General features: G+C 38.9%; 1 protein-coding gene across 2 annotated transcripts in view; it reads left to right on the top strand.

Annotated features, from left to right (window-relative positions):
* fras1 (Fraser extracellular matrix complex subunit 1) overlaps nucleotides 1-21,441 on the top strand; it is a 304,511-nt gene that overhangs the window by 78,431 nt on the left and 204,639 nt on the right. For both annotated transcript variants that reach the window (XM_039758545.1, XM_039758544.1), the window contains exons 4-6: nucleotides 13,141-13,233; nucleotides 15,161-15,320; nucleotides 21,244-21,377. In XM_039758545.1, coding sequence (XP_039614479.1) covers nucleotides 13,141-13,233; nucleotides 15,161-15,320; nucleotides 21,244-21,377 — 387 coding nt within the window. The remainder of the gene's footprint in view (nucleotides 1-13,140; nucleotides 13,234-15,160; nucleotides 15,321-21,243; nucleotides 21,378-21,441) is intronic.

Here is a 21,441-nt window from a genome sequence, read left to right as displayed (position 1 = left end):
TATATTCTTAACACTGCTTTGTCCTCAATACCAATACAAGTTTAATGTTATTTAATTATGACAAATAACAATCCTTTGATGCTTTAAGTCCCTTTTCTGTTTTCCTTTTGCTGATTTGTGCAAAGCTGAGCAGCCTGCTGGTAAATAAGAGGCACTTTGAATCATGCTATGTTCCTGGGAGGACACTAATTAATACTGCAATCCTGTCAATAGTGATAAGGGGTGTAGTTTGTAGATGGGAATATGATACAACATGCATCTGTTAATAATGCACCTCTTCAGAATGCATCTTGGAAATGCTTGGGATTTATACATTCTCTGATATTTTGCTTGAGAACTACATCTGTGCTGACTAGAATTTGTTAAGATTCCTAATTTTCATCTGAATTTAGGACTAACTATAGCATTTTACTGCTTCTGGTCCTATACTTTAAAATATTCTCTACTGCTTCTCAACTTTGAACCTTCTTCTTAATCACACAGTTGTGTTTTATGTACTGTATGTTGTAAAAGGTATTTACTGTATATAACTAATACTAATGGACTACAAGGTACAATATTGGTAACATGAGAGCTTGCACACTGAACTTGTGTCTTCCAGGGTGCAGCAGCTGCAGTCTTTTATTGGCTTGAAATGTTGTTTCTTTTCCATTCACAAGATGAGCTATGATATAAATTAAGCACCTTCATACTTGTAGTTAACTCACTTGGGGTATTCTACAAAGCATGTTTATCAAGTAATGCCTCCCATTATAGGGTGAACACACTAACATACACACATACTGGGTCAACTTAATAAAACCATATTCATATTTTTGGGCAGTGTGTCATTATTTAAAAAAGGGGACACTGATGATATCTTGATACTCCCTCAATAAAAACAGTTCTGTATTAATAACTAATAATTAATAACTGCGTCTAAAATACTTGTAGCAGCCATGTCACCTCAGGGAGTGCAGCTGCTGGGATGTATTACATTCCATGATCTCTGAGCAAATGCAGTACATCTCTGCTGGTCTAGGGATCAATGAGTGTGTTTAAATGCACAAATACAACTCGTTTAGGGTAAATAATATGGTTAAGGCAGAAGACTGGTTTATTAAAAATCTGTATTTACATAGTCAAGTAATCTTTAAAATGCTCTGATATTATTAAACTGCACAAAATAGAGTTAAAACATCATCGTCAGCCACAATGAATCTGAAAATAAGCATGACACCTGTGATATTTTTTTGTGTTTTCTAAATATGTTTAATCAAACTGATACTTTATTTAAAGATTTCTGTTAGCAGATTGCATGTATCTCACACTTTACTGCTCTGGTATGTGATTGAGCTCTTGCCTTATACGCAGTGCTGCTAGAATAATAGTAATGCAGATATTTTTACTTAAGTAAGATAAGTATTGTGTTTGGTTATTCGTTACTTTAAAAAGTAATTGGACTACTTTAACACTTGTTACTTTTAATATGTTACCCTACTGCTCCTGAGATTGTGTTGCTTAGTTTAGCACTGGAAGTGTCGGTAAGAACACACAAATGTTTCAAAAAGGCTCCCTTCTTAGGAGTTACAAGTAGTTAAAACACAGTCTTGTAATCATCATTAACAAACATTACCAAATACCAGCCCTCCCAAGCAAAAAAGTTACAACAAACTAATTATTTTATCTTTTTCAAGGTAAAAATGTAAGGGCAATTGATTGATAATGTCATAATATTCAAAAACATATAGCAATCATAGGATCGTACTTATTTATATTTTAACTATGGTCCCAATTCATTAAGAGTCAGTTTTGGATATAAAGTTATGGCCACTTTATGTAAGAGTTACAGACCATAGATAAGTCCAAATGAGACTAATTTAGCAGAAAATCCTTACATAGTAGGTCTGTCTCTACTACCTAACTAATGAAACAGAAACAAGAGAATAAAAGGCGATCAGTCATTCATCCTTGGTGCTTCTTTATATGTAAATGTTTTGATTTAAAAAAATTAAATGATGTTACGTACACATGGTGGAGTAAATTAAATTGTTTAATTTCACTTTCATTTTAACATTGATATGGCTCATCACTTGAGTTTTGGCAGCACCGTGAAAATGGAAAACTGAGTGCACTTTACTAAGGACTAAAACAGTTGTGTGTTGATTATATAGCACAGCCTGCTGTGCCATAATTGTGATTGCTACTAGCGCAATACAAAGAATTGTCTTCTCACGTTTGTACAACTAGTGCAAATTCAGACATGAACCAATCCTGGGCAGGATGTCACTCCATCACAAGACAGAAAACACTCAAATAACATCGGTAATAACGTTGACCAGTAAGATTATACAACATATTATAAACAGCAACATGTAGATCACCACTTGTTATCATTATTATTATTATTCATCAACCTGTGTTCTCTACAAATCACCTGCCAGACTTTTTCACACTTGGCCCAGTTATGCCAAATGTATCACTGCAAATATGGGAGGTTAGCTAATGAATTTCACTAGTGTACCTACTGTATGTTTGGGCAAAGCAAATTTCACCTTTAATTTAACTTAGGAATCTATCTTGTCAAAAATGTGATAATAAAAACTACTGCAATACTATTTAACTCTCTGCTGTGCCCTTAAAAATTGCAGTTCGTTCTGCACAGTTCTGTGGATGATCCAATGTGCCTGGTTTGGCAGTGAATTTGACAAGGATATTGAGGTTTGGCCAGGCAAGTATGCTAAAAAAACCTACTCTGATCACTTGGTAAGGATGATAAAGATTCGATACCTGGCTCCTCCCAACTAGAGCACACTCTAAGTATAATGGTCACTCCTGTTACATGGTCGCTCAACAGCATTGATCTCGGAACCCTCTTCTAAGTGCTGGCCACACATTCCTTCCTGGGGCTTCATTCCCATCTGCCCACTTCTTCCCGTCTTGTACCGGGACTCGCTCACTCCTGCCTGTTTCTCTCTGTTCCTCTCTTTAACATCCCTTCTTTTTCTTTATTTCTTCTTCCTTTCATTTTTCTCTATTCTGATTCTCTTTTTAAATTTCATTTTTCCTTTCTGGTCTTTTTTCTCTCCTTCCTTTTTCTCGTGCCGGCTCCCGTTTATATGCCTCCATAGTTGCAGTGCTTCAATTGCACACCACAGAAGGCCGCTGAAGCAACTAAGAAAAAACCACACCCTCAATTACCTCACCAACCTCCTGCAGCTGCGTGAGCATGCACACCCGTTAAGATTGAGCTGGCCATTCAATTATTTATTTATTTATTTATTTAAAAAAGGGCCACTAAAATGTTAAGCCATGGACCCGCTATACCATTATTCCCCTCTCAGCAATTGCCTGCTGGTCTATTCCACACCTCAGCAGTTCCTAAAACTGGCAAGTATCTGTTTTAGGAATGTGGGAGCACCAATAAAAGAAGGGGTCCTTCACCTCAAACACCATGAGAAGCACTGATGTTGCAGTTGAGCAACCATTTTGAAGCTCTCACCTCTTCACCAGATGGCAACGGAAGTGCTTATTGTCATTTAGGGGGACTCCATTGTATAAAACCTGGAGTTTTGCTCTTTCTGGCTGAACACTTTTGTAACTTACTTTCTGAGAGAAAAAAAAAGCTCCACCTGCCCTTGTGAAGTTTAAAGAAGTTGGCACTGTGGTGTTTCACATAAGAACAAATAACATTCACAGTTGCTGGTCAGAGGTGCCGAAAGAGGATTTAGAATTGCTGCTGCACATCGCTTGTAAGGGGGGGATCCAGGACTCTGCTATGCTGATCGTCATATCTGGACCACTTCCATTGCACTGATGTTCAGATGAGGCGTTTAGTTGCCTGTTTTCCCTAAATGCCTGGTTGAAGACTTTCTGTGCTGAGCACGGCCTTGGCTTTGTTGACAATTTCGTTTTGTTCTGAAAGCGATAGTTTTTCAGAAGAGATGGGCTACATCTGAACAGGCAAGACACCCAGGACCACTCAGACAATATAGCTAAGGTAAATACTTAGCTTTGACTATTTGAAATTAATCTTAATACTAATCTACTTTATGTTTTGAGTCTAGCCAGCCAGCCGCCGAATTGTCTAAACAAGTCCTTAATTTGATCATGGTCTAACTGAAAGATCTGGACAAAGCGGGTCAAATAATAATAAAAACCAACAGGTCTGGACAAACAGGATAAATATGTATAAATTAATTGCTAATTCAATGAGCCTCAACACACCAATTCAGCTGTGTTCTTCTGAAACCTTAAATGTGGCTTTACTAAATGTTAGAACATTAATCAGTAAGACTTTTAGATTAACAATCTTATTAGTGATAGGAAAATAGACTTTATTACATTGAGTGAAACATGGCTCACTAGTGATGGTGCGGCAGTGTTCATTGAAGCAGCGCCTCTGAATTGCAATTTTGTTCAATTATTTCGCTAAGTCCTTCTTTGTGTCCTTCGAGTATCTTGCCGTGGTGACAGTGTTTCATATTGACCATTTGTGTCCTTTATTGTTGAATTCTTAGTAATAATAATAATTAATTATGATGGGTTCCCAATTGTAGGGGATTTGAATTTTCATATAGATATTCAGTGAAACTCTAAAGCAAGAGAATTTATTAACTTATTGCACTCATTTGATCTTTGCCAGCACATAAACCAGCCTACTCATAATGGAGGACCCACACTGGATTTAGTTATTTCAAAAGGAATTAAAGTTGACGTGAGGCAGGTCGTGAATGCTCGCATATTTTACCATTTCTTTATTTGTGCGTATTGTAGAAATACTGGTAACTACCACTAAAAAGTAGTACACTGTTTATAGGCATTAATTTAATGCATCTGTAGCATGTAAGTTTGCTAATCTGTCCAAATTTATTGCTTATCTTCACATAGACAGCGATGTTACCAGAAAAACTGAAATATCCTTTTCTGAGATGAGAGCTGCAGCCGACATAGTGGCTCTTGAAAAAATTGTTAAGAAACAGTTTAGCACTAATATACCATGGAAACCTCAGAGTTTCAGAACTAAAGAGAAAATGCCAAAGAGCTGAGCATATATAGATGGATAGATACTTTATTAATCCCAAGGGGAAATTTACATAATCCAGCAGCAGTATACTGATACAAAAAACAATATTAAATTAAATAGTAATAAAAATGCATGTAAAAGGAATGTAAATGTAAATGGAGGTAAGCTGAAGGCACATAGAGCTGAATGTAACAAAGCAGTCCATCTTGAGAGGCATTCCTATTTTTCTAAAATTAATAATAATAACAATAATAATACATTTTATTTATATATCACCTTTCTCATGCTCAATCATAAATAGGGAATCCATTCCTGTTTCCCATTCCCACATACCGGGAATGAAACTGCTGGAATTCCTGGCTGAACAGGAAAGGCCAAGCTTGCATATATAGCGTGTAAAAATTGATCAAGAAATAACAGAGTTATAGTTGAAAATAATTAAGTGTCATGGTTTATTGGCCCACGGTGTAGTGTGTTGCTAATTAATTCAGACAGACCTGCAGCAGTCAGTCTCCCGGCTCCCACTAAGACTGAGCACATTGGACTGGGAGGTTTCTACACTCTGCAGCTCACGAATGCCGGGACAGGGCAGAGTTCATTGACGTCTGTGCTGTTGATAGTACAGGCTGGTGTCAAGTTTCCAACTGGAGCAGAGCTCGGGTCCAGTCGGCACTCAGAACATCAGTTGTTTGTGTTGAATGCCTCATACGAATGGCCGGGTCTGTCGAGTTTAAAAACAATGTAGTTTGGCATCTTTTTTTGTGCGAAAAGCTAGGCCAGTTGGCTAAGTGTAAACTGTGTAAAACTATTTTGGAAAGTGTTGGTGCGCTCTCGCCTGGACGACTGCATGCTCAATACGTGCTTTCTACGCTCTTATTACCGCAATTAATTAGATACGGTATTTGTACTTATATGACAGCATGAACTGCTTGTAGGTAAGGTTAGTCTTTTATTGGTGTCAACATATTGCAGTAGTTTTATTAAAAATAAGTGCCATTCATTCTAAAACCATTCACATGTGAAATGCCTGTGCACTGTGTCATTTCCGGGAGCCCGAGATTCCCGGGAATGACATGCGGGATTCCCAAATTCCCAGGAATGGATAAACCCATCTGGGAATGGATTCCCTAATTATAAATGATAATGCTGTAAATCCTAGGGTTTTATTCTGAATGATTCTTTTCTAAACCCAGTTCATTCAGCAGAACGCATCAAGGAAATGTGTAGCGAAACTTTTAAAACCCAAAATAAATGATATTAGAAATAATGTGATACATCCCTCCAAAACAATCCTGTTGAACCTAAGCATGCTCTTTTTAGATAATTAAATACCTTCACTAAAATAGTTATTCTGGAACTCCATAATTTCTCAGCTAAAACCCTGCACTTGTGTCCTTGAACCAGTCACAACAGGATTTTACAAAGAAATCTTGGATGTGCTAATTGAAAGTGTACTTGAAATAGTAAATTCATTATTAGATAAGATGGTCTTTGCAGATTTCTTTGATTGTCTAAAGACTGCAGTAGTAAAACCTCTGCTTAAAGATGAATATCTTGACTTATCTGTACTTAATAACTTTAGACCTATTTCTAACCTGCTTTTTTAAGTAAAATTCTAGAAAAAGTGTGTTTTCAGCAATTAAACAACTATTTACATAATTAATCTTTCTTAAGTTTCAGTCAGTTTTTAGATCAAATCGTAGTTTGGAAACTGGACTGCCTAATGTAGTAAATGACATACAGGTTAATACAGACAGAGCACACATGTCTGTTCTTGTTTTATTAGACCTCAGCACAGTCTTTGACGCCATAGACTACAGTATTACAATTAAATACCTTAGTCAATTGGTGGGCCTCTCGGGCAGTGTCTTAAATTGGTTTTAGTCCTATTTAACAGGTAGAAAATGCTTTGCTAATTGTGGTGATTGTAGTTCAGGGATCCATGATATTGTATATGGTGTAGTACAAGGAGCTATTTAGGTCTACTGTTATTTTCAATCTGTATGCTTCCAATAGGCCAGATTTTCTCAAAACACAATGTGAACTACTACAGCTCTCTGACTTACTGTCTGTCTTGTATTTCTTATTGGATGAGTAGTAATTTTATCAAGCTAAGGAGAAAATTAAATCTTATTTGTTAGTAAAATTGAAATAATGAGGGTATTAGAAATAAACTTGATGCCTTAGCATTAAAAGTCAAAGCGGAAGTAAAGAATTTATATGTAATCAAAGACTTTGATCTAATCTTTAAAGAACATATTAATAATATTAGTAAGACTGTATTGTTCCATTTAAGGAACATTGCAAAATGTAGAACTCTTATTACATTGCAAGATGCTGAGAAATTAATTCACCATTTAGTTAGCTAAATCTCAGCCAGAAAAAGAAAATCTGAGCACATCTCACCAGTCTTCGCATTATTACTTTGGTGACCCATGTCTTATAGAATTATAAAAAATACTACTAATAATAAGTTTTAAATAATCTTACTCTTTTCTGTTTTTTTGGAGTGCCATTCCCCTTCCATTCTAAATCATAACCTAATAGCGATCAGCTTATTATTCCAAGAGCCAAACATAAAAGTAGTGGTGGCGGATTTTTGCTGTTGTGCAACAAAAATCTGAAATACTGTACAGCAAAAATGATATGCTAGGATAACACTGTAGCTCATTTAAAAAAAACTCCAAAAATCCCACTTTTTTAATTTAGCTCTTTCGTAGCTACAATTTAGTTCTGCCCTTAATAAAGTAGATATTCATAGAATGATCATACTCTTCAATGAACCAGCAATATTTTTTCCTGTGCCACAACCACCTGATCAAAAGTCCTGTGCAGCCACCTGAGATGTTTGAATGAAAGCTGATACCCCAACATGCCATGAGATCCACATATTGAATCCTCTAAAACAAAGTCTTAAGAAAAATTAAAAAAAAAAAATTCTTAAGAACATCTTCGTTAGGCAGAATGCCCATTGGGGGCTGGATGAACTTTTGGCCTAGAACTCCTACAGATTTTTTTTTTCTCCAGTTTAACTGGAGTTGTTTTCTCTTTTTTCCATCATTGGACTATCATTCAGAGACTCTAAAAACACAATTTTATATTTATGGAGTCCATTTCTCTTAATTAAGCACGGCACAGTGACGCAGTGGTAGTGCTGCTGCCTCGCAGTAAGGAGAACTGGGTTTGTTTCCCGGGTCCTCCCTGCGTGGAGTTTGCATGTTCTCCCCATGTCTGCGTGGGTTTCCTACAGGTTCTCTGGTTTCCTCCCTCAGTCCAAAGACATGCTGGCTAGGTGCATTGACGATCCTAAATTGACCCTAGTGTGTGCTTGGTATGTGTGCCCTGCGGTGGGCTGGCGCCGTGCCCAAGAGTTGTTCCTGCCTTGTGCCCTGTGCTGGCTGGGATTGGCTCTAGCAGATCCCCGTGACCCTGTGTTAGGATATAGCGGGTTGGACAATGACTGACTGACTGATTTCTCTTAATTTTATATATATAAAATACTATAAAATAATGTATATATATCTTATGCAAGTGTCCATTTTTAACTTTTTCTTACTATTTATGCATTATAATTCTTATCAAATGTCAATTTGTGTTTCTTTGCATGTAGCTACTACTTTAACATCTTTTAAAGGACTTTTTGCTGTATCAGTTGTATGAAATGTGCTATAGAAATAAATCTTGTAGCCGTACGAAGGAGGCAGTCTGCCTAATCAAACACCACCAGCAAGTTGTATATTTTTGGTAACAAATTTCATTTCTTCTGTGACAGAAACTGGTGGATGATGAGTACACAGCATATGATCTGTGCTTTCAGACTATGCTATGTACTTTCTGTTCAGACAGTTTTTTTTTAATTGAAATGGGTATAATTTAGTGATTATCAATTTGTTCATCTCAATCCAACTCTGCAACAAACTGCTTTCCTATTATTACAGTACAGCATTTAGCATGTTGGGGTCTTTTGCTTTCTGCAATACAAAACAACTCAGTTTTTGCACTTTACAGTATATAAATAGAGTTGCTCAGAGAAGAATATAATACAATACAATACAATACAATTTATTTTTGTATAGCCCAAAATCACATAAGGAGTGCCACAATGGGCTTTAACTCTTGACAGCCCCCCAGCCTTGACTCTCTAAGAAGACAAGGAAAAACTCCCAAAAAACCTTGTAGGGAAAAATGGAAGAAACCTCGGGAAAGGCAGTTCAAAGAGAGACCCCTTTCCAGGTAGGTTGGGTGTGCAGTGGGTGTCAAAAAGAAGGGGGTCAATACAATACAATACACAGAACAAAACAAAACCTCAAGACAGTATAAAAATAAAAATTGTAGAAGTACGTAGTAGAATTTAACAATGGATGACATCACATAATATGATTTGGATTTTTTAGAGTCCTAGAGACCTCATCCATCAACTGCCTCCCCAATTTGGCCATTCCACAGCTGAAACAGTGCTGGCCCAGACAATCCAATGAAAGGACCCTCTTTCCCATGATTCCTGTGATCCTCCATCAGGGATGACTTTACCATAGGCAGGCAAACAACTTGGCAGGTGGCCATGGCACCAATGCCACATTTGAGTACCGAGAAGAGAAACAGAATAGGTGAGGGTTAGTATCAAATTATAACTATCGTGTTACTTATGTTTTAGTGCTAATGACTAACAACAGAGATGCAGTCTGTACAGTAAATCAGCAGCTCTAGTCAGGATATGCTAAACTGAAGTAGTGAGTCTTCAGCGGGATTTAAAGGCTGAGACCGAAGGGCATCTCTTATGTAGCAGGCAGACCATTCCACAGTTTAGGGGCCCTGTAACTAAAAGCTTGACCTCCCACTGTTATTTTATTAATCCTTGGAATCATAAGCAGACCGGCATCTTGAGATCTTAATGTGCGCTCAGGTTTGTAAGTCATGATAAGTTCAGACAAGTAAGTCGGACCTTGGCCATTTAATGCTTTATATGTTAAAAGGAGGATTTTGAAATCTGCCCTAAACTTAACTGGGAGCCAGTGTAAGTATTTAAGAACTGAGTTATGTGTTCATATTTTCTTGTTCTTGTAATAATTCTTGCAGCAGCATTTTGGATTAACTGGAGGCTGTAAAAAGAACAGTTCGAACATCAATCCTACTAGAAATAAATGCATGAATTAATTTCTTAGAATCCTGTTTATTTAGAAAGCGCATTTTTAAGATGGAAGAAACATGTTTTGGACAACTTTGTAATATATGCTTTAAATGACATGCTAGAGTCAAAGAGAACTCCGAGATTGGGCTGATTCAATTAATTGGGATTCCAACTGAGTTAAATGATGACAAAATATTGCTGTGATCAGTCATTCCCTCCAACAATTAACATCTCTGTTTTATCTGTATTTAAAGACAAGTAGTTCTCATTCATCCATTCCTTTAATTCACTAACACAACTAATTAAAGACAACATCGGAGAAACTTCATTTGATTTAAATGAAAGGTATAACTGGGTGTCATCTGCATATGAGTGAAAATTAACATTATGTTTCCTAATGAGAGATCCCAGTGGAAGCATGTAAAGTGAAAACAGTAAAGGTCCCAGTACTGAGCCCTGCGGGACACCATATTGAACTTCTGTGTATAATGATGGAGTACTGTCAGCACATTTCTGTACATATTGGAATCGATTTGATAAATAAGAACTAAACCAAGCGAGCACGGGCCTGTAAGCCCAACATCATTTTCTAGCCTGTGCAGTAAAATAGAATGGTCAATGGTGTCAAATGCTGCACTTAAGTCCAACAACATAATTACAGTGGAGTTTCCTTCATCAGAGGATATCAGAATGTCATTTACAACCCGTGTTAGTGCCTTTCTGTACTATGACCAGTGCAAAAAACCAGACTGGAATTTCTCAAATAAATTGTAATGCGTAAGGTGTGACTGAAGCTGACTGGCGACTACTTTCTCTAGTATTTTAGAGAGAAATGGTAAATTTGAAATAGGCCTATAATTATTTAGTATGTGTGGGTCTAGGTCTGACTTTTTAAGTAATGGTTTAATGACTGACACTTTTAGTGCATCAGGTACTGTGCCATGCAATAATGAACTATTGATAATGTTTAGAATAGGCTGCAAGAACATCCATTGCACTTTTACTAGTTTTGTTGGCACTGGATCTAGGGAACAAGTAGTGGGCTTCATTTTAGAAATTAAAGTTAAGACTTCCTGCTCAGTTACAGGATTAAAATTACTAAAGTGCTGAATGCAATGTGGCAGGGTCTGCTAAGCTAGTATTTGGTTTGTACTGTGATGCTGAGATCTGGGATCTTATATTTTTAATTTTCTCATTGAAGAAGTTCATAAAGTCTGTACTGCTAATATCTGTTGGTATTTTGCACTGTTGATCTGAATTCCAATTTGTTAATTTAGCCACTGTCCTAAACAGTAACCGAGGATCTATTATAGTAGAATAGTATTCAGAGCGAGCTTTAAAGAGGGCTTTTTATATGTATTAACACTCTCTGTCCATGCAATTTGAAAGACATGTAGCTTTGTTGTTCTCCATCGCGCTCCAGTTTTCGACACTCTAATTTAAGAGCTTGAGTGTTTTCATTAAACCAGGGAGAGTTTCTATGTGCTTTGATCACTTTTGTTTTAAGGGGAGCCACTGTGTCCAGAGCATCTCTCAAGGTCACATTATAATGTGATGTTAGCTGATCTAAATTGTTTTCCACGTTTACATTTGATGTTAACTGATCTAAATGGTTTTCCACAATTACACTCGACTTACTCAAGGTATCTATAAATTTTGAAGCAGAATTACAATCTAGATGTCGCACTGTCTTTGTTTTAATCTGAGTGCATTGGCAAGAGCAGAACTAAATCAAATGTAATTAAGAAGTGATCGGAAATAACTTCATTTAATGGAGTAATATTTAAATTTTGAATTTCAACTTTGTAAGTTATAATTAAATCTAATGTGTGGTTATGATTATGAGTTGGACCTTTGACAATCTGACAAAATCCTACTGAATTTAACAAATAAGTAAAACATTTGCTAAAAGTGTCAGTTTCCACATCAATGTGTACATTAAAATCCCCATCAGTACTACGTGATCATAATTTATAGCCAAATCAGATGAAAGGTTGCTAAATTCAGTCATGAACAATGAATATGGCCCTGGTGGTCTGTAGACTAGCACTATAATTGTGTTGGAATCTGTTTTAATATTTAAAATGAATGCCTCAAAGGATGTAAAGTTGCCTAGATTTTTAGACGTGATTTGCATTTTGTTACAATGAATTATTCCAAGGCCTCCTCCTCGACCAGAATCTCTAGACTTATGAAGGAACGAGTATCCATCTGGTGACGCCTCAGCTAGGGGAACAGTGTCACATTTACTAAGCCAGGTTTCAGTGAGAAGACACAGATCAGATTTTGTACTTAATATAATATCATTTACCAAAACAGCTTTAGTGCCAAGAGAGCGAATGTTCAATAAACAGCATTTAAAACTGCATGCTTCTTTCTGAACCTGGTGATATATTTTTTGTTTTAATTTGAAATAAATTTCTGTTACAGATGCCCCTGGTGGAGGGTCTGGTTTTATCCCTTGGTCAAATTATACACCTTATTTTTTGGTTATCAATTAATTTAAGGTTTGTATCAGGACTAAATTTGCTGGATGCCCCACAACAGGGATTTTGGGTAACAAAATAGTTAGTGAATCATAGTAAACGCTCACTAATATTGTAATGTGTTGGAATAATAAAAAAGGTGTTTGGTTTTGATCACAAAAACAGCTTTTTGTGTTGGGGTGAGGGGATTGTTTTCTCTTCTATTTTTGTAGTGCTGTTGTCTCTTTTTCCTCCCTTTCTGTTATCTCGTGCATTAAGTTTTGTTTTTCATTTAACCCATTTCCAGGTTTTACAAAATACTTCTGGTATTTGTGAACTTAAGAACTGCTCTTACAGGTTGTGGGGTTATCTTAATTAATATACAAAATAGTAATAGTTTTAAGGATTGATGGCACATGTCTATAAACAATAACTGATTTTAACATTGAAGTGTCTATTCCTCAATCATTACTGAATTGCAGCTTAAGTGAACTGTATAAATAAATAGTTGTTAGAACTTATTTTTTTCTGCCAAATTTTAGGGAGAACGTTTACGAATATTTCCAAATAAGTGCTGTCCAGAATGCTCTCAGAGAAGTCAAGGCTTTTGTCAGTATGAAGGACAAATCTATGGAGTAAGTGATTGTTTTCTGCTGTTGTAGTGTCTCTAAGAATGGTCAAGAGCATTGTTTTTTATTCAAGTTTTACTTTAATCAGCCTGGCACCTAAATACCGATGATTAATTTTAAGTTATTTAACACTAAAAAACATAAATATCATTTGAAATAGCTGTATAGTTGTTATTTGTGATATTCTGTAATATCAATATAGATAATACTGTGTAAGGTATAGTGATAATGGCTAAAGCAGCTACTGCAGCATAGCAGCAGCAATGAGGAGAATGTTAAGCATGCAATACAGATAAATTATAACAATTGTAGTGTGAAGCAGACATGTTTTTTGCTGCAACAAACTACTGTCGAGTTTTTACACACCTGTGTCAAAAGTACACCTGGAACTAACAAGTCAAATGCAGTGTTGGAAAGTATTGGGTAGTGATTGTTTAATTTAGGAGTATATTGAATAGAGTGAGTAAAATTACAAAAGAATTTGCAACAAATATTGCAAAAGCAAATAAAAAGGAAAAACTACCAGTACCACTTTAGAAGTGTTTGATGGATATATATTGTGGGAACAGCCCAGACACAGCTGTAGACATTGTTTTATCACCCAACACACGTTTATTTACACTATTGACACAAGTGAAGCATACAACCCAGTGCCGCAGCACCAGTCACCCTCAGTCCAGGCCCTCAACACAATGCCTTTGTCTTCTCCTGACTGCCTCCACTCCTCTCCTCTGAGCTCTGTCCTCTTCCACCCGACTGCAGCCATTGAATGGAGGGAGACGGCCCCTTTTATCCTCACCCGGACGAGCTCCAGGTACCTCCCGATAACCTTCCGCTGGCCCTCCCAGGTGTGGCGGAAGTGCCAGCTGTGCACCCGGAAGCAGTCCAGGTGTCCCTGGTCTTCTTCCCCCCAGCACTTCCGGGTGTGGCAGAAGTGCTGAGGGCCAGGGCTCCTCAGGCATCTGGGCGCTCCTTGGCGGTGACTACGGGCCCCTATAGGGTTGAGTTTCTAAGCTCTGTTTCCGTGGTCCCCAAAGCCACCAGGGCGGTCGCCCCCTTGTGGTCTGGAGGAGGTGTAAGCCCTCCTGTGGTCCTTGTGGGTGTCCCGGCTGGGTACCACCCCCAGCCACGCGCCACAATATATATAATATATATTATATTTACTATATTGTGGCCTGCAGAGGGCGCTCCTGCTGCCCAAACCTGACACACACAGACGTGGGGCACAAGTTAAGCACACAAGCTTTTTATTTTTATTTTTCTGTCATGGGAAACGCCTTCCCCCATTTTCCACAAGTACAACACGGTTCAGTACAGTCACTGACACAATACAAAAGTCTTTTCTTCTTCTTTTCTACTCTTTCCTCCACTCCTCCGGGCAAGCTTTGTCTATCTCCTCCCGACTCTGGCTCCTGGAGTAATGGCTGGTGGCTCCTTTTATAAGGCACCCTGAAGTGCTCCAGGTGTTTGACCCACGTCCAGCAACACTTCTGGGTGTGGTGGAAGAGCTGCAAATAAGGGCTCAGTAGCAGCTGCCGCACCTCTTGGTGGCACCCACGGAACCCAACAGGGCTGTATCACACTCCAGCTCCCATGGAGCCCTGTGGAAGTCAGAGGCACCACTGCAATCCAGGGAGGCTGCCACCTAGCACTCCAGAGGAGATAATGCTCTGGATATGCTCCCTCCTGCGATCCTTCCAACGTGGAGGCCTCCTGGCTGGGCAAGGTCCCCGGCTTTACACCACAATATACACACAAACATAATTATTGTTGAGTGAAAACTTTTTTGTATTTAAAGCTCTCAGGTGCATTTCTTCATATCATTTTAGAATAACATGTATAAACTGTTGCATGGATCAGTAAAAAATAATGGAGCAATATATGTGTGTGTATAACATTTACTTGGAAAACTAATTTTTGTGTTTTTTGACAGCATGATAGTGAATGGTTGAGCTCTAAGTGTACAACATGTGTTTGCTCTCATGGGAGGGTTAAATGTGGGCCCAGACAATGCCCTCTTCTGTCTTGCACAAGGGAGGACACCAAGTATACACCAGCTGGAGAATGCTGTCCAAAATGTGTGAAAACGGGAGGTAGGAGTCTGTTTGGTATGTGTAATTTACAAAGCAAATGTCATTTAAATCAACACATCTGTAGCTACTTTTGAGTTTTGAGAGTTTAAAACCATTTAAAACCATTTGTGTTGTATCATTTTTAACTGTAAACATCAACTAATTATACTCAATGTACTATGATGTTAAATTGTAACTTCGTCCTACTAAAGTAAAATTATAGTATATACTATGATACTATATATGATAGTGATTGACAAAATAAATATCATGCTATAATTCAGCAACAACTCATTAACCTTAAGGTCACATAATGGCTATTATTCCTCACAAAAGAGCGTAACTCTTAGGATTCCCACTGCAATAGGCTGACTTTGGTTTTTGGAACATACCAGGAATGATTAGTGAGCAAGGTCAAGTACTGCTGAATGGCTAAGCTCATATGCCATTTCCTTAAGTTACACAATAGTAATTAAAAAATTCAAAAGGTTAAGTATGAATTGGAAATTAGAAATTGATAAACAATATCAAAATAGGCAGTGTTCATTTATTTTTCAATATTTGAATCTGTTTATGACTTACCCTTACTTATTTGTGTGTTAAGATTCAGTTTTTTTATTTTGGTATAGCACATGTAATTGACTAGTGTACATGATACACATGTACAAATATATAGTAGTATACTTAAAAGAAAAGCACAAAATAATAATGCATATGTAGAAATACATGTGTGTGTATGTATGTATGTACAGTGGTGTGAAAAACTATTTGCCCCCTTCCTGATTTCATATTCTTTTGCATGTTTGTCACACAAAATGTTTCTGATCATCAAACACATTTAACCATTAGTCAAATATAACACAAGTAAACACAAAATGCAGTTTTTAAATGATGGCTTTTATTATTTAGGGAGAAAAAAAATCCAAACCTACATAGCCCTGTGTGAAAAAGTAATTGCCCCCTTGTTCAAAAATAACCTAACTGTGGTGTATCACACCGGAGTTCAATTTCCGTAGCCACCCCAGGCCTGATTACTGCCACACCTGTTTCAATCAAGAAATCACTTAAATAGGAGCTGCCTGACACAGAGAAGTAGACCAAAAGCACCTCAAAAGCTAGACATCATGCCAAGATCCTAAGAAATTCAGGAACAAATGAGAACAGAAGTAATTGAGATCTATCAGTCTGGTAAAGGTTATAAAGCTATTTCTAAAGCTTTGGGACTCCAGCGAACCACAGTGAGAGCCATTATCCACAAATGGCAAAAACATGGAACAGTGTTGAACCTTCCCAGGAGTGGTCAGCCGACCAAAATTACCCCAAGAGCACAGAGACGACTCATCAGAGAGGTCACAAAAGACCCCAGGACAATGTCTAAAGAACTGCAGGCCTCACTTGCCTCAATTAAGGTCAGTGTTCACGACTCCACCATAAGAAAGAGACTGGGCAAAAACGGCCTGCATGGCAGATTTCCAAGACGCAAATCACTGTTAAGCAAAAAGAACATTAGGGCTCGTCTCAATTTTGCTAAGAAACATCTCAATGATTTTCAAGACTTTTGGGAAAATACCTTGTGGACTGATGAGACAAAAGTTGAACTTTTTGGAAGGCAAATGTCCCGTTACATCTGGCGTAAAAGGAACACAGCATTTCAGAAAAAGAACATCATACCAGCAGTAAAATATGGTGGTGGTAGTGTGATGGTCTGGGGTTGTTTTGCTGCTTCAGGACCTGGAAGGCTTGCTGTGATAGATGGAACCATGAATTCTACTGTCTACCAAAAATCCTGAAGGAGAATGTCCGCCATCTGTTCGTCAACTCAAGCTGAAGCGATCTTGGGTGCTGCAACAGGACAATGACCCAAAACACACCAGCAAATCCACCTCTGAATGGCTGAAGAAAAACAAAATGAAGACTTTGGAGTGGCCTAGTCAAAGTCCTGACCTGAATCCAATTGAGATGCTATGGCATGACCTTAAAAAGGCAGTTCATGCTAGAAAACCCTCAAATAAAGCTGAATTACAACAATTCTGCAAAGATGAGTGGGCCAAAATTCCTCCACAGCGCTGTAAAAGACTCATTGCAAGTTATCGCAAACGCTTGACTGCAGTTATTGCTGCTAAGGGTGGCCCAACCAGTTATTAGGTTCAGGGGGCAAGTAACTTTTTCACACAGGGCCATGTAGGTTTGGATTTTTTTTTCTCCTTAAATAATAAAAACCATCATTTAAAAACTGCATTTTGTGTTTACTTGTGTTATATTTGACTAATGGTTAAATGTGTTTGATGATCAGAAACATTTTGTGTGACAAACATGCAAAAGAATAAGTAATCAGGAAGGGGGCAAATAGTTTTTCACACCACTGTATGTGTATATATATATATATATATATATATATATATATATATATATATATATATATATATATATATATATATATATATATATATATACTATACTTTGTATATATAGTATGTATGTATATGGTAGGCGATACGGTGGCACCTGTATTTGTAACACCAGGCGGAGTAACAGTCTTGTGTTCTGCAATTGTAATCTGGCCATGCACTCCTGAGAAGACGTCCGAGTTCCCCCTGACCAGCGATAGCAATTCTGCTTTCTGGATGTTAGTTAAATCATCCCCAATGGCGACCTCGGTCTGGGGAACTCCTGCGGCTGTGACCAGGACTTCATGGTTGTTCCATTCCTTTAATAGATTAATATGCAAAATTTGTACAGGTTTCCGTCGCCCAGGAACTCTGACTTTATAATTCACTGGGGGCACACGCTCTTCTATAACTGCCAGCCCTTGCCATTCAGCCTGAAATTTATTTTGATCGGACAGGATATGGGTGTGTTTGTGTGTGTCCTGCGGTGGGTTGGCACCCTGCCCTGGATTGGTTCCTGCCTTGTGCCCTGTGTTGGCTGGGATTGGCTCCAGCAGACCCCCGTGACCCTGTTCGGATTCAGCGGGTTAGAAAATGGATGGATGGAAGGATCAACATTAGCAGACGATCCCCATTCTTAAACTCATTTTGTACTAGTCTTGTCATAATTACGTTTTTGTGCCTCCTGCTTGCTCTGCTGATGCTCCACCGCAATAGAGGACAATCTGGCAATCTGCTCTTGCAGCGAAACAACCCAGTTGACAAACCTCTCCCCAGGGGTTGTCTCGCAACTCCTCGTCCATTCTTCCCGAAAAATGTCCAACACCCTGCATGGTCGCTGGCCAAATAATAGTTCGAAAGTGCTCATCCCATTGGATGCTTGCGGGGCCCCCCGGACAGCAAACAGGAGGAAAGGCACTACTGTATCCCAGGAGGTTGGATCATCATGGGCTACCCACTGAATCATCTGTTTTAGGGTTCTATTAAATCGTTCAGTTAGACCATTTGTCTGTGGATGATAAACCATGGAGTGTAACTGCTTAATTCCAAATCTTTCGCATAGCTGCTTTATGATGTGAGACATAATGGGCGTGCCCTGGTCAATGAGAATCTCGCGAGGGATACCGATATGTGTGAACATATCAGAGAGTGCTTTTGAAATAGTTTGGGTGTAAGCCTGTCAAAGCACTGCTACTTCTGCGTATGTTGTGGCATAATCGATTAACACGAGCATAAACTGAAAGCCACTTTTACTCCTGGGAAGCGGGCCAACAATACCTAATCCCACCCTCTCAAAGGGGAAGTCTTAAATAGGCATTAGTACAAGGGTTGCCCTGGTGGGTCTGTGAGCGGAAACTATTTTGACAGTCGGGACAGTCCTTTCAAAACTGCTTTACATCCCAGCCCATGTTCACCCAATAAAAGAGTTTTGAAATGCCAAGGTGAACACCCAAAACTTGACTGTGAGCAATTTTTAAAACCTTCTCCCTGTACTCACTTGGTACTACCAATTGCTTGATATGTCCATCGCCCATACAATCAGAAATTACCCGATACAGAAAACCATCCTTAAGTAAAAAAAATGTGGTGTTTTAAAATTCGGGTCCTCTCTCTTCAGATAATAAGAGTCATTTGCGACATGAGCTTGTCTGAATTCATTATCCAAGTTGTTATCGGCTTGTTGCAGGTGAGCAGACTCCATCTGGATGGCAGTTTCAGCAAATTCTGTCCGGATGGCAGTCTCTGCTTCCTCTGTATTCACTGCAGAATCGCATTCGCCTCCCACTGCTACCATGTCCGATGCAGCATCGCAGTCACCTCCCACTGTTGTTTCATTTTCATCTGGGTTCATATTAAATGTCCGGTATGGGGAGGCTGTTGGTGCGCTCGACAACATGGAAAAGTTTGCCAGCTGTCCCTAGTCTTCATTTGAGGATTTGTCCCCCCACCCCTCTGGACAACTCTGGTTCAATTTCAAACCTGTTTCCACTACGATGGAAGGTGCTGTGCCGGTGGCCAAGACCTGTGGGTAGTGGGCATTCCTTTTTCCTATTAGTAGTGGCCAGGGTGAGGTATTTGATATGGCACTCCAAACCTTAAAGTTTTTCCCTTTAAATTTCAGAGGGAGTAATATAGTCTTGTATGTTTTAATGTCTGCATGGACACAGTGGATGTTCACTTTGTCTGTAAGGGGTCTATAGGAGCAAGTCACGGCGGAGTATGCAGAGGTCATTACCAGAGTCCAACAGTGCCGAGACTTCCCGTCCGGCCAACATAATAGAAACCTTAAAATTGTCCTCCTTTAACATCTAGGGGGAAACTTTCAAATTGCTTACCTGTGCGAGGCTGATAGCCATTGTTTGCACAGGTGGGAGGTGGCACTCTGGAGCCATATGTCCCAGTTAATCACAGCAAAAGCAGCTGCGTTCAGTTTGCAGTATAGTGCTCACACTATGGCATCTTCTACTTGTGGTGCTGGCGACCCTTAAGGTCTGTGCTGGCTAGATCAAAATTGGGGTCAAGCCTGGGTAGCCCTGTTGTTTCCAGGTGGCTTGTGCACCCTGTGGTCTAAGGGTCAGATCCAGCAGCAAGTTGACATCGTTCAGTAGCATTTCATCACAAAGGCTCTATTCTGTTCATGACAGGACTGCATCAATAGCAATCTTCTCCACAATGCACCCAAAAGGCTCTCCGTGGGTCCAGCTTTAAATCAGGTCCACTAAGCCCTGGATCTGTCCTCGTACAGGCCGATCCAGACTAAACTGGCACTCCTTGACCACCGGGCTTGCAGCCGTGCAGAGCAGAATCTGTTGCTTTTAGGCAGTCATAATCATCGAGCCTTTCGGGAGGGAGATTCCATACGGCTTGGGGGGCTTTCCCGGTTAAAATCGGAGCCAATATAGCTGCTCAGGCTCTCCAGTCCTAGTGCATCAATGTTGCTGTGTGTTCAAAGCAAAATAGGAAACACTCAGTATTGTCTGAGGGAGCCATCTTCGGCAGCACATCTTGTGGTCGCGCCAGGGCAGGGGCATGAACACCATACTGTGGACTGACCGCAGCTACTTTCGATGTGATCAACTGGGACATCTGGCTCAGGAGTGCCACCTCCCACCTGCACAAGCAATGCCTATCAGTCTAACCCAGGTATGTGGCTTGAAAGTTACCCCCAACTCCTGGGGTTTGCTTGATGTGGCATGTACTACTTCAAATCCTTACTGATTGTTTTTGCTGAAGATGTCTATTGATTTATTCTTTGCCATACTGGTGTTATTTCCTGCACAAAATATAATCTAAAAATGGTTTAAAATAAGTGTTTTTCAGGTCTAGTGAACAAAAATAGGGAGAACCCCAAAATGCTCCACATTTTGCATAACTAGAAATCAAGATGAGTCAAACTGTATATTTTTGTGGGGTCTTTCTTGCACCGATGAGTCAGGAGGTGCCAAACAAAAGAGAACTGAAGTAATTTCAAAGCTTTCAAGACTATTTTTTGAACACAAAAGGTTTAAAAATGTTATATTTTTCTTCTTGTACTGATAACCTTTTATTTCCTTTAGTTGCATGTTCATTTGAAGGAAAGGAATATCAGGATGGTGAGGAATGGAATCCTACCAGCTGCATGAAGTGCCACTGTAACAATGGAGATGCAGAGTGTTACATTGCTGAATGCCAGCCTGTTATCTGCAAGAAGGTATGAAAGGCTGAAGACAACTTTTGTTAAAAATGTGGATGTATGTTTAGTTATAGTTTGTTTT

Source organism: Polypterus senegalus, chromosome 7 (genome assembly GCF_016835505.1).
Source record: "Polypterus senegalus isolate Bchr_013 chromosome 7, ASM1683550v1, whole genome shotgun sequence".
NCBI classification, from domain to species: Eukaryota; Metazoa; Chordata; class Cladistia; order Polypteriformes; family Polypteridae; genus Polypterus; species Polypterus senegalus.
This window is presented reverse-complemented; position numbering and strand designations above follow the sequence as displayed.